This window comes from Pteropus alecto, unplaced genomic scaffold (genome assembly GCF_000325575.1).
Source record: "Pteropus alecto unplaced genomic scaffold, ASM32557v1 scaffold109, whole genome shotgun sequence".
NCBI classification, from domain to species: Eukaryota; Metazoa; Chordata; class Mammalia; order Chiroptera; family Pteropodidae; genus Pteropus; species Pteropus alecto.
This window is the reverse complement of record NW_006494608.1, coordinates 7,061,665-7,083,580: the sequence shown is the minus strand read 5'-3', so window position 1 is coordinate 7,083,580 and position 21,916 is coordinate 7,061,665. Positions and strand designations below refer to the sequence as shown.

The following is a 21,916-nucleotide window of genomic DNA, read 5'->3' as shown; positions in this document are numbered from 1 at the left end:
TTAGGGCGGTCAGGTGGTTTCTTTTGGTCATTGGGGCTCTTTACAATATTCTGGTTTCCTCTCCTCTGCGCACATGGTGAGATTATACTTCTCCATATCCTTGAAGTTAGGAATGGCTGTGTCACTTGTCCTATGAAATGTGATATATATATTCCTTTTTGGCAGAAGTGACAACTATCACTTGTAGGCAGGAGCTTTAGACGTTTAGGGGAGGAAAAATTCTCCTGTACCCTCTTTGGGTCTCTGGCTGGGCCTAAGTATTAAACTGACATAAGAGTAACGGGGGGACAGGAAAGAATGGCATAGATGATAAAGGCTCTGTTCATCCCTCTTGCGACCAAATCAAAGTTATGATAGAAACAAGGAGCAAATAACAAGGAAAGACACCTGGGATTTAGATGAACAGAAGCACTACAACTAGGGAGAAAAATAATTAATCACCCTGCAACAGTAGAAGGTAGGGGTGAAGATGCAAGGCTGCTCGGTCCCAAGCAGCTGAGTGGTACAGAGGCTACAGGCAGCAACAGTTGGCAGCTGTAGACACCTCTTACAGGGGGCCATGTCTGTGAGCAGACTTTCGCAGTGACAGACCTGCTTACTCTGAGCATCAGCTCCAGGTTGGCTACTTAGGGGGCACCAGAGACTTACAGGAGGACACTGAGTTGGAGCAAGGGCCAGAGGTGAGGTTCTCTCTTGGGTGGAAGTGCTGGGCTGTATCCATTGTTACTCTGTTGAGCCCTCCCCACTCCCAGTGTACGGATGCAGCTGAGACATCATCAAACTGGATGACAGAGGTCGCTCTTCCCAGAGGATTCTCTTAAACTCCATCTCCCCCAGTTCATAGCCCCACCCAGGCCACGTCTAGGTGTGTCCTTGGTGAGTCAGGTACTCCTTGCTGAGTAGCGCCAAGCTAGTGGCAGTTGGCCTTGATTTCTGATGTTGTTTTTTGAGGTGATTATAAGCTCAGTATCTGTGGATTGCTTGCTGAATCTTAACAGGTAGCCCCAGAGGGGCACAGGATTGGGCTAACATTGGATTGCAGTTGAACTCTCAGGACTGTGCTATCAGACACCTACTACACAAAGCCACATTAATAAGACTGGGAGACCTAGGAGCTTTGCTTAAGACATAGAAACAGGCACAGAAAGGCAGCCAAAATGGGAAGACAAAGAAGCAGAAACCATATGAAAGAACAGAACAGAGATCCAGGAATAATGGAATCAAGCAGTCTAACAGAGGCAGAGTTCAAAACACTGCTTATAAATATAGTCAGTGAACTTAGAGGAAGTGTAGATGCATTTATAAGAACTTTAACAAAGAGATAAAAAACATAAAAATGGAAATAGAAATTACAAAAGGGACCCAATCAGAAATAAAGAACACATTATCTGAGATGAAGAATATATTAGAGGGAATCAACAGAGTGAATAAAGAAGAGGATTGAAACACCAATATAGAGGGTGGAGAAGCCAAAGACACTCAATCAAAATGGCAAGAAAAAAGCCAAGACTATAATTATAATTTAAGGAGCATATGGGACACTAGTAAAGGTAAATTATCCATGTCATAGGGGTACCTGAAGGAAAACAAGATGTTGAAGAGCTATTTGAAGAAACAATGATGGAAAACTTCCCTTACCTGGTGAAGGAAATAGACATCAAACCCCAGGAAGCTCACAGAGTCCCAAGAAAGAGGAACTCAAAGAGGCCCACATCAATTAAAATTCCAAAGGTTAAAGACAAAGAAAGAATCTTAAAAGCAGCAAGAGAAAAGCAGTTAGTTACCTACAAGGGAGCATCCATAAGACTGGCAGCTGATTTCTCAAAAGAAACTATGCAGGACAGAAGGGCTTGGCACGAAATATTCAACATGATGAAAACCCAGGATCTACAACCAAGAATACTTTATTAAGCAAAGCTGTCATTTATAGTTGAAGGACAGATAAAGAGTTTCCCAGACAAAAATAATCTAGAGGAATTTATCAACGCCAAGCCAGTGTTATAGGAAGTGTTGGAGGGACTTCTTAAAGAAGAGAAAACATGTATCAAAAACAGGAATAAAGAATGGTAACAACTACATTTCTATCAACAATTACCTCTAATGGAAAAGAATTAAGTGCTTCAATCAAAAGACAGAGTGGCTGAATGGATAAGGAAAGAAGACCCTACATATGCTGCCTATAAGAGACTCATTTCATATTAAAAGACACAAGACAGACCAAAAGGAAGGGGATAGAAAAAGTTATTGCCTTGATGGACCTAGAGGTTATTGCGCTGAATGAAATGGGTCAGATAGAGAAAGACAAATACCGCATGATTTCATTTACATGTGGAATATAAAAAAATAAACAACAACAACAAACTCAAATACAGAGAATATTTTAAGGGCTACTAAATAGGAGGGGGGTTGAGGGAACGGTGAAAAGGGGCAAAGGGATTAAGACGTACAAATGGATAGTTACAAAATAGACATGGAGATACAAAGTGTAGCATAAGGAAAATAGTTAATGTTGTAATAAATATGTAAAGGGGAGAGGAGTACTAGATTTAGTGGGGTAATCACTTTCTGAGTTCTATAGATCTCTAATCACTATGTTGTACAACTGAGACTAATATATTATTGCATATCAACTATAATTGAAAAAAAATTGAATTGTACAATGTAAATACATGCAGCTGTCTATTATATTTCAATAAAGCTGGGGAAAAAAAGTAACAGGAGAAAAGCATACACATTTTATTGAATTTTTACATGTCTTTGGGATCCTTCACAAGAAAATGAGGACCCGAAGAAGTGATCAAAGCAGGAAGCTTTTATACTTTTTAGACAAGAAAGGAAGGAAGGAAGGAAGGGAAGGAGGGAGGAAGGAAGGAAGGAAAGAAGGAAAGAAGGAAGGAAGGGAGGGAGGGAGGGAGGGAGGAAGAGGAGAGGGGAGGGGAGGGGAGAGGAGAGGGAGGGGAGGAAGGAATGAGGGAGGGAGGAAGGGAGGAAAAGTCAGTAATGAAGAAGTAATAAGGTTGGTTTATGGAATCCTTCTCAGCCCAAGATTCCCTGTCTCTAGTGATAAGGATGTCTCCCTTCCTCCTGGTATGGGAGATTGATCTCCTGCTCTCAAGGTGGGGGGAGGTCAGAGTGATCTTCCTGCTTCTGCAGGTTTCCCAGACTCCTTCGCTTAAGATAGTCAGTATGCCAACGTGCCATGTTTTGGGGTGCCATGTCTTAACCCCTTGAGGAGCTAATGGGCAGTTTGCCACAGTCTTGGGAACTAGTTGGCAGCTCCATTAGCCTGCAGCGTTTGTAAAGACCACATAGAGCAGAGTACCACCTGTCCTGAGATGGACATAGTGTGAACAAGAAGTAAACTTCTATTTTTTAAGTCACTAAGATTGGGGATGCTTGTTACGATAGTTTAAGCCAGCCTATCCTGACAGATGCATTATCCATAAGTCTAAAGATCAAAAGAAGATAATTCTTTTCTCCCTACCTAACATAACTATTCATTCCTTCAAACATTTTTGTTAACATTTGCTCTGTGACACTGTTTTAAGTGTTAAGAATACAGCAGGAAACAAAACAATACCTCTTGTCTCAGTAAACTTCTTCCTGTTTTTCATTAACTATTTAGGGAGTTCTCTTGTCCTGTGAATCCTTCTGTCCTCTAAGCAGCTGGTCACTCCTTTCTGTTCTGTGCTCCTACAGTGCTTTGTACATACTTTCATCATGGCACTAATATTATTGCTGATTAGTCTATTTCTACCTTGCTTTCTAGGCTATGATTGCCTAGAAAACAAATGGTTCATATACAGTATGTAGTTATATATAATATTTAAAGTAATATAAAATATATAAACAAAAAGTTCTATACTATTTACAATATGTAATGATAAAATTATGTTCTGCAATATTCTTTTACTCTGTATCATCTCACATTTTAAATATTCGTAGAGGGTAAATTTTTTCCCTTTGTAGGAAGGCATTTCCACTTCAATAAGCTGTTTAACCATATTAAATCAGAACTATATTATCTAATATATCTGTGCTTTTAGAATACCTTTATTTTAAGCTGGTTATAACTTAAGTATGCTAAAACCTTAGTATAGTGAGAACACTGGAAAAGTAAATTTTATATAGTTTATAGAAGTCAAGTTTTTTCTTGTCTAATGGCCTTTAAACCACACAGTGTCTCTGTACAGGCCACATTTTGCCTTTTATTCTATTTTGACAAATATTTATTGAAGGTCTACTCTGTGCCCAGGTGCTGAGGCCTAGTGGCTCGTGGAGTTCAGTCTGGTTCCTTTATATTTTGTTAGCTTCGTTAAAGCTAACTTGGGTTATGTAAACTTACCCAGCGCAGAGTTGTTTTGACTGTACTGATTTTTTATACATTACCAACAAAGTATAGTGGGCACTTTGTGAAAGACCCTGGGAGTTGGTGTGGTATAAGAAGGATACTTGGTCTTTGTCTTGGGTGGCTGGCACAGAGCTTCTAAAACCCTTGGAATCTCGTGAGTGATAAAGTTTCTTTGGCATGCTAACAAGGTTATGCTTGGCAAGGAGCTTCTAGATAGCTGCAGAACAGGGGCTGATTGCCAGAAAGACCAAACTTTGATTAGAAGCTTGGAACTTTTGGTCCAACCTCGGACGAGGAGAGAGGGGCTAGAGATTGAGTTAATCACAAATGCCCAGTTATTTAATCAGTCATGCCTGTGTGATGAAACCTCCATAAAACCCCCTAAAAGGTCCCTAGCCTTTTTGGCTCCAAGGACTGGTGCTCCTATGAGAATCTAATACCTGATGATCTGAGGTGGAGCTGAGGTGGTGAGGCCAACGCTGGGGAGCAGCTGCAAATACAGATGAAGCTTTGCTCACTGGTCCGCCATATGGCCCAGTACCTAACAGGCCACGGACCAGTACTGGTTTGTGGCCTGGGGGGGGTTGGATACCCCTGCCCTAAGTGACAGGGTTCAGAGAGCTTCTAGATTGATGAACACATCAAGGTTTTGGAGGGTGGCAAACCAGAGAGGGCACAGAGGCTCTCTGCTTCCCCATATCTATGCTTCTCTTCCTTTTCGCTGTTCTTGAGTTGTATCCTTTATAATAAACCAATAAGAGTAAGGAAAACACTTTCCTGAGTTCTGTGAGTTATTCTAGTGAATTATCGAATCGAAAAAGGAGATAGTAGGAACCTCCAATTTATCGCTGGGTGGTCAGAGTATAGGTAGCCCGGAAATTGTGATTGTCTTCTGAAGCAGGACAGTCTTGTGGGACCGAGTCCTTTAACTTTGGGCTCTAGCTAATTTTGCGTGGGTGGTCTTGGAATTGAATTGAATTGTTAGACACCTAGTTGATGTCAGAGTTGAAGTGGTGTTGGAAAAGATAATACATATTCGATGTCAGGAGGAGAAAAAGAACCTTTATTACCCCATGTAGGTCGGTCGGTCTATCTATCTATCTATCTATCTATCTATCTATCTATCTATCTATCTATCTATCTATCTATCTATAGAATTACAAGAAGAAATTTAGGGCAAACCCCAGAAGATGCAAAGTCAGTATAGATTTCACTCTCCTGTTCTGTCCTACAAACTGTGACATGTGTCTGGATATACCAGTGTACATTACACTGTTTGCACAGTGAGAATCTACTTAAATTCTTGGACCATTCTACATGACTAATGTATTATTCAAATACATATATGCACAACATAACAAAACCTCAATATAGGGTTCACTTAAACAGTAAGGCTCTGTCCTTCACTACTGTGTAATTGCCAAGCAGAGAATGGAGCATATCGTTTCAAGCTTAATTTCAGATTGCCTAGGAGGGATGGGGCAAATACATTTCAGAAATAGTATGAGGCAGCTCATTATCTTGAGACTTTAATTTGAGGGTTCATCCAACCATAGAGCCTTTCATGCATTCATTCATTGTACAGATATTTATTGAGCTCCTAGTGTCTATGCCAGGCCCCTTGGTGAACAAGACAAAAGGTCCTTATTTTCACTATCCTCTCTGTTCCAGTTTCTTGGGCAGATGGTGTAGGACGTTTTAACAAAAAGCAACTTTTTATTCATTCATTCATCCTGCTTGTGTTTGTTTGAGATTCTATAATACAGGTAAACTATTGGGAGTTATTTAAAAAAAGACATCAGCTCTGCCTTCAAAGCCCTTGGAAGCTCGTTTGTTCATCAGTCAGTCATTCATTCAGAAAAAGGTGTGTTGAGCCAGGCAACATGCCAAGTCAGTGCCAGGGAAATAACAGAGATGAACAAGAGCACAGAGTCAGTCCTTGAAGGGCTTCAAGTCCTCGAAGTCAGATGCTGGAGGGGTGAAAAGATTGTAATGTCTTTGGTAAAGCATGGTAATGATAATGATCTCAGCCCACAATATTGGGACAGTAGAAAGGGAACACAGATGTGGGGTTTCCTAAATTGGCTCCATGTAGGTGAAAGTTTCAACATGTGACTCTTGAGCTGACTTTTTAGTTGGGGTTGGAGAAAAGAGATGGCTGGAAAAGGAGGATGTGGAGGAAGTTCCAATCAGAGGAAACAGTGTAAGTGAAGATAAAGAGGTCTGAGGCACCATGGCAGGGTACTTAGTGCAAGTTTTTTGATTTGGCTATAGAAGATGGTAAATGAATTTTAACATAGTAAAACAGTTGTTCATAAATGCTAAAAACTAAATCTTTTGAATAAATAGTTCAATGAAATGGATAGTCCATAACCAAAAAACAGAGATGTGATAAAATAGATTTCACAGATCAAGAGAGTATTGAATAATAAATCATACTGAGATAATTGGTAAGTTATTTAGAAAAATAATAGACTCTTACTCCTCATGATTTTTAGTCAGAGTTTAGGGACTTAAAACTTAGAAAGTACAGGGTTAAGATTTTCCTCTGTGAATTAAAATTTAAGGTCAATGCTACTAGGTCAGAGGATATATATAACAAGTTACCTTAAAGCAGCAGTCTCCAACCTTTTTGGTACCAGGGACCAGTGCTTCTATGAAAATCTAATGCCCGATGATCCGAGGTGGAGCTGAGATGGTGATGCTAGTGCTGGGGAGTGCTGCAAATACAGATGAAGCTTTGCTTGCTTGCCTTCTGCTTTGTATCCTGGTTACTAACAGATATCAGACCAGTAGGGTCTGCAACCTGGGGGTTGGCGACCCCTGCCTTAAAAAAGCAAATATCTTACCTACTATATTACCTCATTGAAGGTATTGATCCTATAAGTAGGGCTGATTTCATGGGTCGCATACTCACAAAGGCCTTGAGTTTGGTTTAATGTTCTGCTGTTGCCCCCTTGAAATTCTTAACCTTTGAAAATGGACACTGTATTTTCATTTTGCACTGAGCCTTGCAAATTTTGTAGCAGTCCTGTGAGATTAGTCATTCACAGAAACAGAAAGTTACAGAGCCCAGCTTTAGAAGTAGATGTCAATGCTTTAAGAGAGTTGCAGCCAACACAAAGTGTCTGGGCCACATTAGCAGGACCATCTGTATTGTGTATGTGGATGCTTCAGACTGTCCCAGACTGATGCCATTAAACATTCATTTTATTTGACAAACTCTTCCTTCCATCTCCTTCTCACCAAACAACCTTTAAATTATGATTTGGCTTTTTCTGTGGTCTTCCTGCAGGGAGAAAGCTGGCTGGTCATGCTGATTCCCCGCTTGATTCAGAAAGTTAGTTACTAAATTGGCATCCTAGAGATATGCATCACTGAGGTTTTTTAATGGGAGCCTACCCCTGAGACACAGGTCCCCTTCTGTTAGATTTCTGAGACAAAAGGCTGAAGTCCAGGCATCATGCTGGTGAATTCACTCTCTATGTCAAATGATGATATAACACCTATCTTAGGGTTGTTGTGAGAGCAAATGAGAAAATATCCTCTAGGTCAGGGTTTCTCAACCTCAGCACTATTTAGAAGTAGATGTCCTCATGCCAGGTACTGATTCTTTGTTGGGTGGGAGAGCATCGTAGGATGTTTAGCAGCATCTTTGGCCTCTCCCGGAAGCTTCTTTCTAAGCCCCAGTAGTCGTGATCATCAGAATGTCTCCTGACATTGGCAGATGTCTTCTAGGGGGCAGATTTGGCCCTGGTTAAGAATCACTCGCTGGCTTAGGTACATAGAAAAATGCCTGGAGAAAAGAAAGCTAATGTCAGGTTTTATAAGAATAATGGTGTTAGTAATACTAATGATGATGATAATCTTCATTCCATCCTAAGGCTCTTAGACATTTTCCAACCCTTCAACCATCCTCTCTTCTTTAAATTTCTACATATGTGGTAGAATAAAGTCCATATGGGATAAAGGGTAAATTTAAGATCTACTTTTATAAAAGTGAAACAAAAGAGAAGTAACATATCTTTAGATTTTCAAATAAAGAAGGAATTTTAAAGCTCAAAACCCAGTGGTATTTTAGTGATGTTTAACATTTGAGTTTAAATCATATTGGGGAGTATTCTTCCTTGATGTCACTATGTTAAAAATAAACATACATAATCTGTAAAAGCTTTATAGTTAAAAAGCAAACTGGATAAAATGATTGTGAAAAATATGACAGAGGGGTGTTAAGAAACATATTAATATAATTCAAAAAGAAACCAAATCAATAAATTCTTCATACATGAGGACAAAGAAGGAAATTTAGTCAGCTTATAAACGCTTGAAAATTATTCCAATTCAATAATAATTTTTAAAAATTTAAATACTTTTCCGATCTAAATTGGCAAAGATTTTAAACAATAAAATCCAACTCTGTTGTGCAGTTTAGAGGAGGCTTCTTTGTAGCAGTGGATGGGTACAGAATCTCTGGAAAGAAACTTGGTGATAAGTATGTCTTAAAAATTTTCCTATCTTTTAGCCCCCCAAAATAACATTTGGGAATAATTCTTACAGCATATTTCTGCATGAAGATGTTTATTGCAGAGTTGTTTTAATAGAAGCCAGCTAAGTGTCTAGTATTAGGGGAGTAGTTAACTATAACTTATGCTAAATAATCAGCAGTCCTTAAAATAATATTTATAAAATGTTTTAAATGGCATGTGAAATTCTTACAGTGTTAAATGAAAAAAGCAGGTTTTAAAATTGCATATGCAGTATGAACTCAATTCAGAATAAAGACTGGAAAGGAATATGCAAAATGTTAATGGCAGTATTTGCTCCTGGAAGATTGGGTTATAGATAATTTATGAAAGTTACTCCTAACTAGATGATTAAATTAATCATTTTATAGCAGACTTAAGACTTTTTTGGTGTCTGTTCTTTTAGGGAATTTTTAGATCTTATACATTTCTGGGGCTTGGAAGTGAAGGTGAAAGAGGTTAAGCTATGTTTCTCTGAATAAGAGAAAGCAAAAAGCAATTATCAATGTCTAAAAGTGCAGCCCTGTATTTTAGTAAATTCTGTATATATTGGAATAAGAAACCGGCTTTGGGGGTAGATTGCTTGCCCTGGATAAGGTGAATTTATTATTTTTTTTGGCATGGTACTCTTTTTGTTTATTCATTTTTAAAGATATATTTATTGTAGTATGTTTCTTGATAAAAGAGTCTTTAAAATGTCCATTTTTATTTTTATAGTATGTGCAGAAGCTTATAATCCTGATGAAGAAGAAGATGATGCAGAGTCCAGGGTATGTAATTTACTGAATAAGTTAATTTTAAATTATCTGGTGTTGAATAAGGAAAATAATAATTGAAAGGATGTTAACAGGCATATAGGTTAACAGGAGATATGGAATTATTTTCACCATTTCTTTTCTTAGTCTAATCTCTGATAGCTTCTATTTCAAGTTCTATAGAATTACTTTGGCTAAAAGGAAAGATGAACATAAAAACTCAATGCAGTCGTGGTTTTATTTCTTTTGCAAAATACAGCCTGGTGATGAAAAATGTTCTTAGCCATCTTTTTCATAGTGATAATTTATTTTTCTTAGTATTTCTAGTAAAGAAAAATATTGGAAGAGCCTTCTGCTCCTACTAATTTATAAAAGCAGAAGCTTACTGTGAAACAAACAAAAATCACAGTAAAATTACATTTAAAGTGTCAGTACTGCAGTTATTTTTTAAAATCTTTGAGTCTTAATACTTTGCTCAGAAACTGACTTCTTGGAGGTCCTAATATTTTTGTAAAAATGTGTCCAGTTTGTTTTGAAGCAGTTTGTAAGCTGTGTCCTTTAGCTCTGTTCTTCTATTATTTATTTAGTAAAAAGTAAACTAGAGATTACTGTGCCTGGAAATGGAAGTAATAATTTACCCTTTTTTTTTTTTTTTAGTACGTACTTTGCAAAGTCCCCCTTTTTCTATTGGCTTTAAAAATATAAACAAAAATCTATTTCTGTAGCTATGAAAAATTCTTTAGTAAGATTGACTTTTATATGGAAAAGCAGATACTGCATCCCTAAATCATTACATTATTAAGCTCCCTGAAATGTATGTAAAATTCAATAATAGCAAGATCAGGAGCCTTTATATGACCAGAAGATCTTCAAGGAACTCCCATTTCACTCTCATACCATGGAGATGCCCAGCACCAGGGTTAGGGAGAAAAATAAATAAGAAACAAGGAAATTACCGTAGAGCTCAGAGTTGGCTTAGCTTCTGGGGATTGGCTGACTGGATATACTGCATTTCTAATGAAGCAGATCATTTACAGGTACACAAGAGTTACCCAAATTTTGGTATGCCCTTCTGGCACCACAGCAGCTCTATCTTGAGCCAAGAAAGTTATTTCAACAATGGTGAAATGATGTTCCAAACCTTTTCTCTCTGAGGATAGAGCTTCTCAGCAGGCAGACACTCATGATTGTTATTGCTTGAAGCTCTAGATGAATTTCATGAAGTAATAAATAACTTTTTGTTTTGTTTTATTATGTTAGCCTTCCTTACTTGAAGTAGGGAGAAGTGAATTTTGGTGCATGATTTAGTTAATACCCAAATTGTAGAAGTTTCTTGTCTACAATGAATTTGTAGGCACCAGAATCTATTTTTTCTGTTCATGTGTCATCTTAGAATCTATTTTGAGATGAATATTAATTAGATAGTGAAAAAAAGTTTGCATTTACCTTACCCTTATAGAAAAATTTCAGTGACTTTCTTAAAACTGGCTAATAGATTTTTGTGTAGTACATAAATAGCATACACGTAAATAGTACACATACACTATAAATTTCCTCGATTCTTCTTGAGCCTGTAATTTTCATTAATTGTTAGATATCCGAGATGGGTTCGAATTGCTAATTTTCATTTCCCGTTGTGAGTTCTGATATATTCCTGGGCACGAAACTCACCACTCCCTGATTCTGGTTGCTCTGGTGGTGGGGCTGGCTGATTGAAGAGGTGAGGTGCCAGCTCATCATCTCCCATGGTCACTCTTTGAGTGAACATTAGAATAGGAATAGGTGGTGTATATGTCTCCAGGAGATCAACTCGATGCCTGCTGCCTTTAGGACTGTTTCTTGCCTGTCCAACTTATTTTATAGTTATAAACTGCTGATGTTCATAAAAGAATAGACCATTTGGTCCAAGTCAGTTGAGCCTTCTGCTAGTCAAAAAGGACTCTGGGGAGTTGGCAGGCCACAGTTACAGAAAGCATTCTGTTGGTCTTCATCCTCCTGGAATGAAAGTTTCATAAGACTATAGGACACTGGTTTTCTTTGAGCTAAAGTGAGCACACCAGGACTATTCATTTTTCCTGAGGTCCAGACTCTTGGTGTGGCAGGCCACGATTGTTGCCCCCCTTTGGAAAGTTACTCCCTGTGGAGGTAGTTACATACATTATGCATAAAAATGTATTCAGCATCTAATGCACTATGCATGTAAGAATTAGCTGTCTTCTAGAGACTTTATCAAGAGTAAAGGAAAGAGATACATCCTGAAAGAGTATTAAACTCAGTGGTAAAGAGCAAGAATATTATAAAGAATATTAAATAGAATACAGGCCATCTAAATGTTCAACATAGCTGATGTCACCTGTTGTCCTTTTGTATGGCATCTTTAGTTATTGGCCAGTCACAGACCTTTACAAAGTGAACTTGCTAATAATGTAGGGGGAACACTCTTTTGAAAAAATGCTTAAGTTCCGTATTGATCAATGTGCGCTCCCTCCCTGGGACAAATTGTGTTACTTTCCCCTACTTAGTGGGCTTATAAGTGTCTAGTCACCTAAAGTGAACCTCAGCACTCAAAGTTCTTCCTTCTGACATCCTACTAGGAAATTTTATCTCTTATGAGTAAGAAGAGTAGACTAATTGTTTGTTAATTTGGTGTCCTTTTAGATTATACATCCAAAAACTGATGATCAAAGGAACCGATTACAAGAGGCTTGCAAAGACATCCTGCTGTTTAAGAACCTGGATCCGGTGAGATAAAACTCAATAGAAATGGTTTTTTAGTGTCAGTGTGAAAAACGGTGCAGGGTCTTGGATTTAACCTCTCCACAAGCTAACGTCACCCGTCATGGATTCCTGCATTCATAATGGGCTGTGTTATAAGGGAAGAATATGTTTGTACCGAACTTGGGAGGTCCACTGCTATTAGAATAAGGTGTAAGCAGGCCTGCCATTCGTCTGGGGGAAGACATTATCTCATCCCTCAAGGTTACTAGCTATAAACATAACCCTGAGAAATGGCCCAGGTGAGGAGAAGTTAGGACCTTGCATTCTTTGTATTTCCAGCTAGAATATGCAGGGAGGTACAGGGCCCAGGGTGGATTGCCTCTCTCACTAGCCAGTAATAGTAACTATATCAAATATATAACTTACATTATACATATTTTAAAAGTAACATTTTACTTGGCTTTCAAAGTGGGGAGATTTTTTGTTCATTGTAAGGATTTTGAAAATCTCTAGCCTTTGGTTTTGGGTGTATTTCTAGAACACCCTCTCTTAGTTTGAACTTGCTGTTCAAGTTTTGCCCTGCAGTTTGACCTAAATGTTCTGCTTCCGTCATCACAGATTATGCTTATCCACTGCTGTGTGGTCATTTGGGAAAGAACCCCAGCTGCCATGTTCCAAATGTGAAAACTAAGTCAACTTTTGTAATTTACTTCAACTTTTTTTTGGTCAAATTCAACATTTTATAGTTTTCAGATTGATGTCCTAGAGAAGAAAACATTAAATCGTAGACCCATTCTTTTTAAAACGAGGTTTTCTTTAAAAGGCCATTTTTATAAAGAGGGCAGTATACTGCATTATACTAAGTCTTCTATACTTCTACAAATATTTAAAAATATTTAGGTGTCTTATCATACACTGAGATATTTTTAAAAGCTGCTGTGTTTCTAGTACCATTCGTTTATATCATGTTCTCCAGGAACAGGGATTACATTTTGTGACTTTGGGGGTCTTGTTTTAGGACCACACATTCCAAGTTTTGTTCAGTTTGATCCAGGTCCTCCAGAATTATCCTTGAGTTTGCAAAACCAGGAGCTATAAAGAATCAGATTGCTGATTGTTCTCTCTAATAATGGAAGAGTAAGAAATGGAATTAATATAGAAAACTTAAGAATTTAGTTTATGAGTGGAAAATTTTCTTTGTAGAATTAAATAGTGGAATAAGTGACTAAAAGGAGTTTGTGAATTTTTGATGGGCTTCCAAATAATCTCACATCTCATTATCTAGAATGGTTATGATTCTGTGAAATAAAGGACACTAAACTATGTGATCTCTCATGCTTTCCAACCAGTATGAGTCCAAATAATTATTGGAAAGATAGAACTTTGTGTGTGTGTGTGTGTGTGTGTGTGTGTGTATGTTTGTCTAAGATAATAATTTGGTGTTGGAATTAAACTAAATTAGAATTTAACTCCTGTTCCAGATTCACACAGAAGAGAGCTGTAAAATTAATCCTTAGTTTTACTCTTACATGTAGGCTTTAACTAAGAAGATTCTCTATTTTTTGATTCGAACTTTACATGGGAGAATTTCATAGGCCACCAAAACCATTGATTCTCAAATATGCCTCCATTTCATCAGCGGATGTTGTTAAAAATGCATACTCTGGTTCTGTAGGTCTGTAGTGGAGCCTGAGAGTCTGCATTTCTCACAAGCACCCCCGTGATGTTGATGCTCCTGCCCCACAACCATACTTTTAATAGCAAGAAGTAGAGCCAGATGTGAAAATGCTCTAGTTCAGTATTTTGATACTACCATATGATTTTGTTTGCATATTTCCCTATTCAATTGAACCAGTATTTTAATGCTTCATCAGTGACTAAACAGTGATATTCTGGTGTTTATACACTAAGTGACAAACAGGCATGAGTGAAATAGCTGCCATTTATACTTTTCTAAGATGCTGTTTGTTCTGTTCCATCCTCTAGATTAAATTGATTTTTCTCGCCATTTCAACTTTAACTCTTTTAAAACATTGTGAAAATTTTGGTTTCATTTAAAACAATTTAAAAACTTGCTAGTATACTCTAACAAGGAGCATCTTTGCTTAATTAAAGTGGTTATTTTATAAACATAGGAATTTTTTAGACTTCTTTTACTGCTCTTTTGAAGGTTTTTTATATATATACATATATATAAAAATATAACATATATTGAAGACTTCTTAAAAGCCAAAAAGCCAGTTCATGAAATTATCAGCTTCATGAATTACCATTATTGAATGTTTTATAGAGAAGAAACAAATGAATTTATATAGCTGTTACCAAAAGATCTTATATTGAGCTTGAGCTCAAACCACCTTGGCTTATTTCCTCACTATCTCAAATCCTTCTAGGAAACATGCAGAATATAAATATATAAAAATCAGTTTTTCTCAGCAAATTACCACCTGGAATAAGAAATTTATCTCCAAATATGGCAGATTGAAGATTTTAGATTAAGTTCATACTTCAGATAGCTTTTATTCATGATGTATACTTTTTACAATAATCCATATGCAATTTAAATTGAATTATATGTTCAACTCATATAATCTGCTTATGATACAGTATCTCCTTTCAGTTCAATTCCTTGACTACTCACCATGTTCCAAAGCCTGTCTAAGGTGGTGGAGGCCACAGAAACACTTAGACATGGTTCTTGTCCTCTTGGAACTTAAAATTTAATGAGAGATTTAAATATGCATACAAAGCAATGTGGTAAAACATGATAAATGTTATAATGTGGTCGGGGCACTAGAAAGGATGAGGGTCTCTTAGCTTATCTGAGGATTCACAAGGCTGGAGAGGCCACCTGAGCTGCGCCTCAGAAAGTGAGTAGGAAATGCCAGTTGTAGAAAAGTACAGTGTTATCACTAGAGTCTAAATGGGGAGACATCCAGTTGTTGGCATGAAAACATGTGTGCTGTGTTCTGAAGGACCGTTTGACACATACTGTATGCAGTGGGCAGGCGCAATTGGAGCATTTTAAGTAGAGAATATAACAATCAGATGTGCCTAAGTCACTGTGGTGGCAGAGCATTGAGTTAAAGATGGGAGAGTGACAAGTAAGAACAAAGGAATGGAGCTCAGTGAAGAAACTATGCCATGATGCAGAGAAAAGAAATGGGCCCAGCTATGGAAGTGGGAAAAGGGATGGTTTCTCAAAATATTCAGGATTAGCAGAAGTTGGTACTTGGTGACTAAATGAATTCGGACTTGACAGAAGGAGTCTAGAATGATTCCCAGTATCTAGTTGGAATGACTGTGAAAGTGATACCTTTTCCTGAAATGAGAAGACTTGAAGGAGGAAAATGAAGCAATAGTTACAAACTAGCAAGAAGAATGATCTTGGCTTTCTGTCTGTCTCATTTGAATTTCCTGACTTGTTTAGCTTAAAAATCTTGCACATTCTAGGCCTCAGAACATTTTTCCTTAGAGTGCTGTATATTCATACATTGAGCACAGCATTTATAATTATTAACCTCTTTGAAGATAATCTTTTCATGAATATTTTAATGCTTGACTCTGTAGGCCATTTTTCTTCTGAAATATTTCTAGTATGAGGCAAAATGAAATAATTTTCCTAAGCTATATGATAGGCTCTTTCATTAATGGAGAGTAAATTGGTATTTTTAAAAGTGAATCAGAGCCCTTTTACTGAGCTCAGTCTCAAATTTGCATTCTGTAGGAAAATAAGATGTGGATTTCCTATAGTAGTTGTCAGTCATTGTGATAAGCCTCTGCATATTAACTATTTCCTAAGTTCTTTTTATTCTGTGCATATTTATAGGGAAATTACATTTTGATGGACTAGAACAGATACCTGTCTCATAGAGAAGTTCTAGAAGAAATAATTGTTCTGTATTTTATCAGGAATTACTTTTTCATATATCCATGTATGAATTCTTAAGCTTTATTATGTTTTAAAATGCAGCTAATTCCAAGGTAAAAAAATTAACTATAGCAATATTTTTTATCTTTTTCTCCATTTGACATTTGCAGCCAGAGCGAATCAATAAAGCTGATATTCCCTATCCATATGCCCTAAAAGAGTTGAAATATAAACAATAGCAAAAAAAAAATTAGTAAACCATTTAATCAAATTTCATGATTTTGATAGGTGACCATCTGTCGCCTGGTTCATGAACTCATTTGAGTAAAATGGTCCCTGTGGGGTCAATTAGCACCACATCTAGAGAGCACTATCTTAGTGCCACATTGCCGTCATCTTCAGCCCTGGCTGCTGTTTCAAAGACCAGTACCAGAGCTCACACAGGGACTCAGGGCAGGGACGGAAACCACTTCCTATAAACTCATCCCCATTATGCTCCCAAAAGTTTTTCTTAGCTCACATGAAGATGCAAATATTATATTCTCTGTTTAAATGGAGAGTTTGATTTTTTTTAGTTAACTAAAAATCTTAAATCAGTATACATATGCAATTTATAAAAATTCAAAAAGAACAAAAGAATGAAATTCTAAAAGAACAAAGAGTAGTCAGTAAACAGAAATCTCCCTTCCATCTCTGTCTCCCAGCAACCTAGTTTCTCAGGAGCCTAATTCTTTTGGCCTGTGTCTTTTTGCAGTGTAATGCTATGTATATACAAGTATATTGTTTTTCAACGTTGGTGGCAGTAAATTCTACCCAGTATTCTGCTCAGTTCTTATTTTTACTTAACAATATGTCTATATTCATAGATTCCATATTTTTTAAATTATTTTTATCAGTACTAATTTATTTTAAAAGTGTAAATGGGTTACAGTTATGTATTATAAAGCTTGCTAAACCAGGAAAACACATTAACATTTTGCTATTGTCTTATGTGTTAAAACTGTATATATAACAAGGAGGGGGTCGCAGTGGTCAAAATAATATTGAAAAAGAACAAGTTGTAGGACTCACACTTACCAGCTTCACAGCTTTTACTACAAAGCTACAGTAATCAAAACAAAGTGTTACTGGCATAGGGAAGAACAGTGGAATAGACTTGAGAGTCAGAAACAAACTTGTGTCTGTGGCCATTTGATTTCGACAAAAATGCCAAGACTATTCAGTGGGAAAAGAATTATGTCTTCACAAATGGTGCTGGGACAACTAAATATCAACACACAAAAGAAAAAGTTGGACTCCTACTTCATACTGTATACAAAAATTAACTCAAGATGGATCAAAGACCTAAATGTAAGCTCTAAAACTATAAACACAGGATTATTCTTCATGACGTTGGATTTAGCAATGAATTCTTAGATGCCAAAAGTAGAAGAAAAGAAAAAAGAATTTCCAGTCAAGATGGTGGAGTAGATAAAAACTGTCTTTGCTTCCTCTCACAACCACATCACAATTACAACTGAACTATAGAACAACCATCATTTGAGAATTGCCTGAAGTCTGGCTAAATAGAAGTCCTGCAGCTAAGAACATACTAAAGAAGCCACCTTGAGACTAGTAGGCATGGCAAAGATGAGGACCTGGCTGGTCCCACACCTGCATGTGCAGTTAAAAATCAGGAAGGATATCTCAGCTGTAGAGGTCTCCCTGGAGGAGTGAGCCATCCCAGGCCCACACCAGACTCCCCAGCCCAGGGTTCCAGTGCTGGGAAGAGAAATCCCCAACTTCTGGCTGTGAAATCCAGTGGAGGTTGTGGCTGAGTAAGACAGAGGGCTGCAGTAGACCTAGATATTCTCTTAAAGGGCCCATGCACAGACTCAGTTGCAGATGGACTCACTCGCTCTGAGCTCCAGCACTGTGGCAGCAGCTCAAAAGATACAAGGGACATATGGGAGGAACTGAATTGTCTGCCTTCAGAGCGAGAGCAGGAAGAGCAGCTTTTTCCTAAACAGAAGTGCTGACAGAAACCATTGTTTCTTTGTTGAGCCCTCCCTCAACCAAGTGTGCACATGAAGGCAGGTGCTATATCTGAGTCTCCATCAACCAGAGCTAATACCACTCGCCTTGCCCTGGTAACTCCCTCAGATCTCACCCACCCAACTTTTGGGCCCACCCAAGCCGTTTCCAGTGGTTATTCCATACAAACAGCCTGTCTTGGCTCATGCTACTGATTTTCCTAAAATCTCTCAAAGGTTCACAAACAAGTAGCATCTGGCCTCGGCGTGCTATCTCATGCTGAGCAGCCCAAAGCTTGGCACTAGCGGCAGCAGCGTTGGTTTGCTGTTTGGCCTTTTGAGGCACTTCCAAGCCCAGTGAGGGTGGCTAGCAATCCATCTGTGGATTCCTTGGTGGCTCATACCAGGTGGCTCCAGGCAGGGCACCAGCTGTGGCTGAATTTGGCCTGTGGTGGAGCCCTTCCCGGGAGGCCCTGGGGCCAGCATGGCCAGCGGCCGGCTTTGACCCAGCTGGAGCACCACCCAGGGTCACATCCAGGGACAACATACCCAAAGGGCAGACTGGACAGGCACCAGAGCCCTGCTAAAGTGAATCTTGCTCCATAGAGTCAGCCCCTCAGCAGCCAATCTTCACAACCAATCAACCTGTGGGTCAGTTCCTCCCATTGACGTGCAAACTGCAACCAAGATTCAGCTACAACAGGAGGGCACACACACAAACCACACAAGGGACACACCTGGAGCACCCGACTTAGGTGACCAGGGAGACTGTACTACTGGGCCCCGCAAGACACTTCCTACATAAGGCCACTCTGCTAAGACCGGAAGACACAGCAGCTCTACCTATTACATAGAAATAAAGACAGGATGTTTGATGGAGAGACAGAGAAACATGTCCCAAATGAAAGAACAGAACAAAGCTCCAGAAAAAGAACTAAACAAAATGGAGACAAACAATCTACCAGATGTAGAGTTCAAAGCACTGATTATAGACTTCAAAACACTAGTTATAAGGATGCTCAATGACCTCAGTGAGAACTTTAACAAAGAGATAAGAAATATAAAAATGGAATTGGAAAACATAAAGAACCAGTCAAAAATGAAGAATACAATACATGAAATGAAGAATACCTTAGAGGGAATCAACAGTAGATTAAATGAAGCAGAAGATCAAATCATTGATTGAGAAGACAAGGTAGCAGAAAACACCCAATCACAATAGCACCAAGAAAAACGAATCCCAGAAAATGAGGGTAGTTTAAGGGGCCTCTAGGACAACATCAAGGGTTCCAATATTTGCATCATAGCGATACTAGAAGGAGAAGAGAGAGCAAATAATTTAAAAACTATTTGATGAAATAGTTATGGAAAACTTCCCTAATTTGGTGAAAAGAAAATAGACATATGAGCCCAGAAAGTACTTGTATGATATACCCAAAGAGGCCTCCACCAAGACGCATCAGAATTAAAATGCCAAAGATTATAAAGACAAAGAATCTTGAAAGCAGCAAGATAAATGCCATTAGTTATCTACATGGGAATGCCCATAGGACTGTCAGTTGACTTTTCAACAGAAACCTTGCAGGCCAGAAGGTACTGGCATGAAACATTCCAAGTAATGAAAAGCCAGGTGCTACAACCAAGATTACTCTGCTCAGTGAAGCTATCATTTAGACTCAAAGGACAGATAAAGAGCTTCTCAGACAAGAAAAAGCTAAAGGAGTTCATCAACACCAAACCAGTATTAAAAAATGTTAGAGAGACTTCTTGAAGGAGAAGGAGAAGAAGGAGGAGGAAGAAGAAGAAATATAAATAATAAAATGACAGTAACTACATACCTATCAATAATTATTTTAAATGTAAATGGATTAAATGCTCAAATTAAAAGACATAGGGTGGCTGAATGGATAAGAAAGCAAGACCCTTTTATGTACTGCCTTCAAGAGACTCACTTCAGATCAAAAGACACACAGACTGAAAATAAAGGGATGGAAAAAGATATTTCATAAAAATGGAAACAGACAAAAAAAAAAAAAAGCAATACTTGTACCAGATAAAATAGACATTAAAGGCTATAACAAGAGACAAAGAAGGAACTAGTAATACCACTTTGATTTTTTTTCAAAGAAACTCAAAACACTGTTTCAGAAGGACATGTGGATCCATGTGTTCATTGCAGCATTATTTATAGTAGCCAAATATGGAGACAACTTGAGTGTCCATCAGTGGCTGAATAGATAAAGGGGATACATAAATACAATGGAACATTACTCAGCTATAAAAAAAAGAAAAGAATGAAATCTTGCATCTGCAACAACAGGAATGGTCCTAGAGGGTATTGTGCTGAGTGGAGTAAGTCAGACAGAGAAAGATAAATGCCATATAATTTCACTTACATGTGGAAACCGAAGAACAAAATAAAACAGAAACAAACTCATGGATAGAGAACATTTTGATGCATGCTAGATGGGAGCGGGATTAGGGATGGGTAAGAAAGGGGAAGGGATTAAGAGGTGCAAATTAGTAGTTACAAAATAGTCATGGGGATGTAAAGTACAGCATAAGGAATATAGTCAGAAATATTGTAATAACTATGTATGGTGTTAGATGGGTACTAGACTTATCAGAGTGATCACTTGATAACTTATGTCTAATCACCATTGTGTACACCCGAAACTAATATAATATTGTATGCCATCTGTAATTGAAAAATAAAAAATTATTTAAAAAATTTTTTTCCAACAAACAGAGACTCATGGACGTGGAGAATAGACTAGTGGTTACTAGAGCAGGGAGAGAGGAAGGTAGATAGGGTAAAAAGGGTCAAATATGTGGTGAGAGAAAGAAATCTAACTATGGGAGGTGAACACAATGAACACAATGCAAACATATATATATGTCACTATAAAAATGTACAGCTAAAACTTACCAGATTTCTTTAACCAATGTCATATAAAAATTAATTAATTAATTAATTAATTAAAAAAATAAAAATAAAAAATTCTTTTCCAAACCCACACACAAAAAAAAAGATAAAAGATAAATTGGACTTCGTAAAAAATAAAAAATTTTGTGAAGCAAGGACATTATAAAAAAAAAAAGTGAAAAGCCAGCCTATGGAATGGGAGAAAATGTTTGCAAATCATATGTATTATAAGGGCCTAGTATCTAGAATATATTAAGAACTCTTAAAACTCAAGAACAAAAAGACAAAAGACCCAACTTAAAGTGGGCAAAGTATTGGAATAGACATTTCTCCAAAGAAGATACACAAATGACTACTAAGCACATGAAAAGATTCTCAACCTAGTCAGTCATTAGGCATTGGTGATGGACAGAGGGGAGGGGGTTTGGAGGGCTGGGAGAATTGGGCGAAGGATTAAAGAAGTACAAATTAGTAGTCGATAGTTGGGCATGGGGATGTGGAGCACAGCAGAGGGAATGAAGTTAGCATTAATATGATGGCTAGGTAGAGGGCCAGGGTAAGGAGGGGGCAATTGGGGGACCGTTTTATGAACTATATAAATGTCTAACCAATGTACTTTATACTTGAAACTAATTTAAATAAATAAATTTTTTTTTAAAAAGGAACAGCAAATATGATCAAAGCAGATTTCTCTACAGGAAATGGCCAGAATCTACAAGAACATTAACTGTAAAATGTGGAAGGGGAGGGAATAACAACC

The 21,916-nt window shown here is 37.7% G+C and overlaps 1 protein-coding gene across 1 annotated transcript in view; it reads left to right on the top strand.

Annotated features, from left to right (window-relative positions):
* PRKAR2B (protein kinase cAMP-dependent type II regulatory subunit beta) overlaps positions 1-21,916 on the top strand; it is an 86,377-nt gene that overhangs the window by 42,107 nt on the left and 22,354 nt on the right. The window contains exons 3-4 of the mRNA XM_006925366.3: positions 9,592-9,644; positions 12,288-12,371. Coding sequence (XP_006925428.1) covers positions 9,592-9,644; positions 12,288-12,371 — 137 coding nt within the window. The remainder of the gene's footprint in view (positions 1-9,591; positions 9,645-12,287; positions 12,372-21,916) is intronic.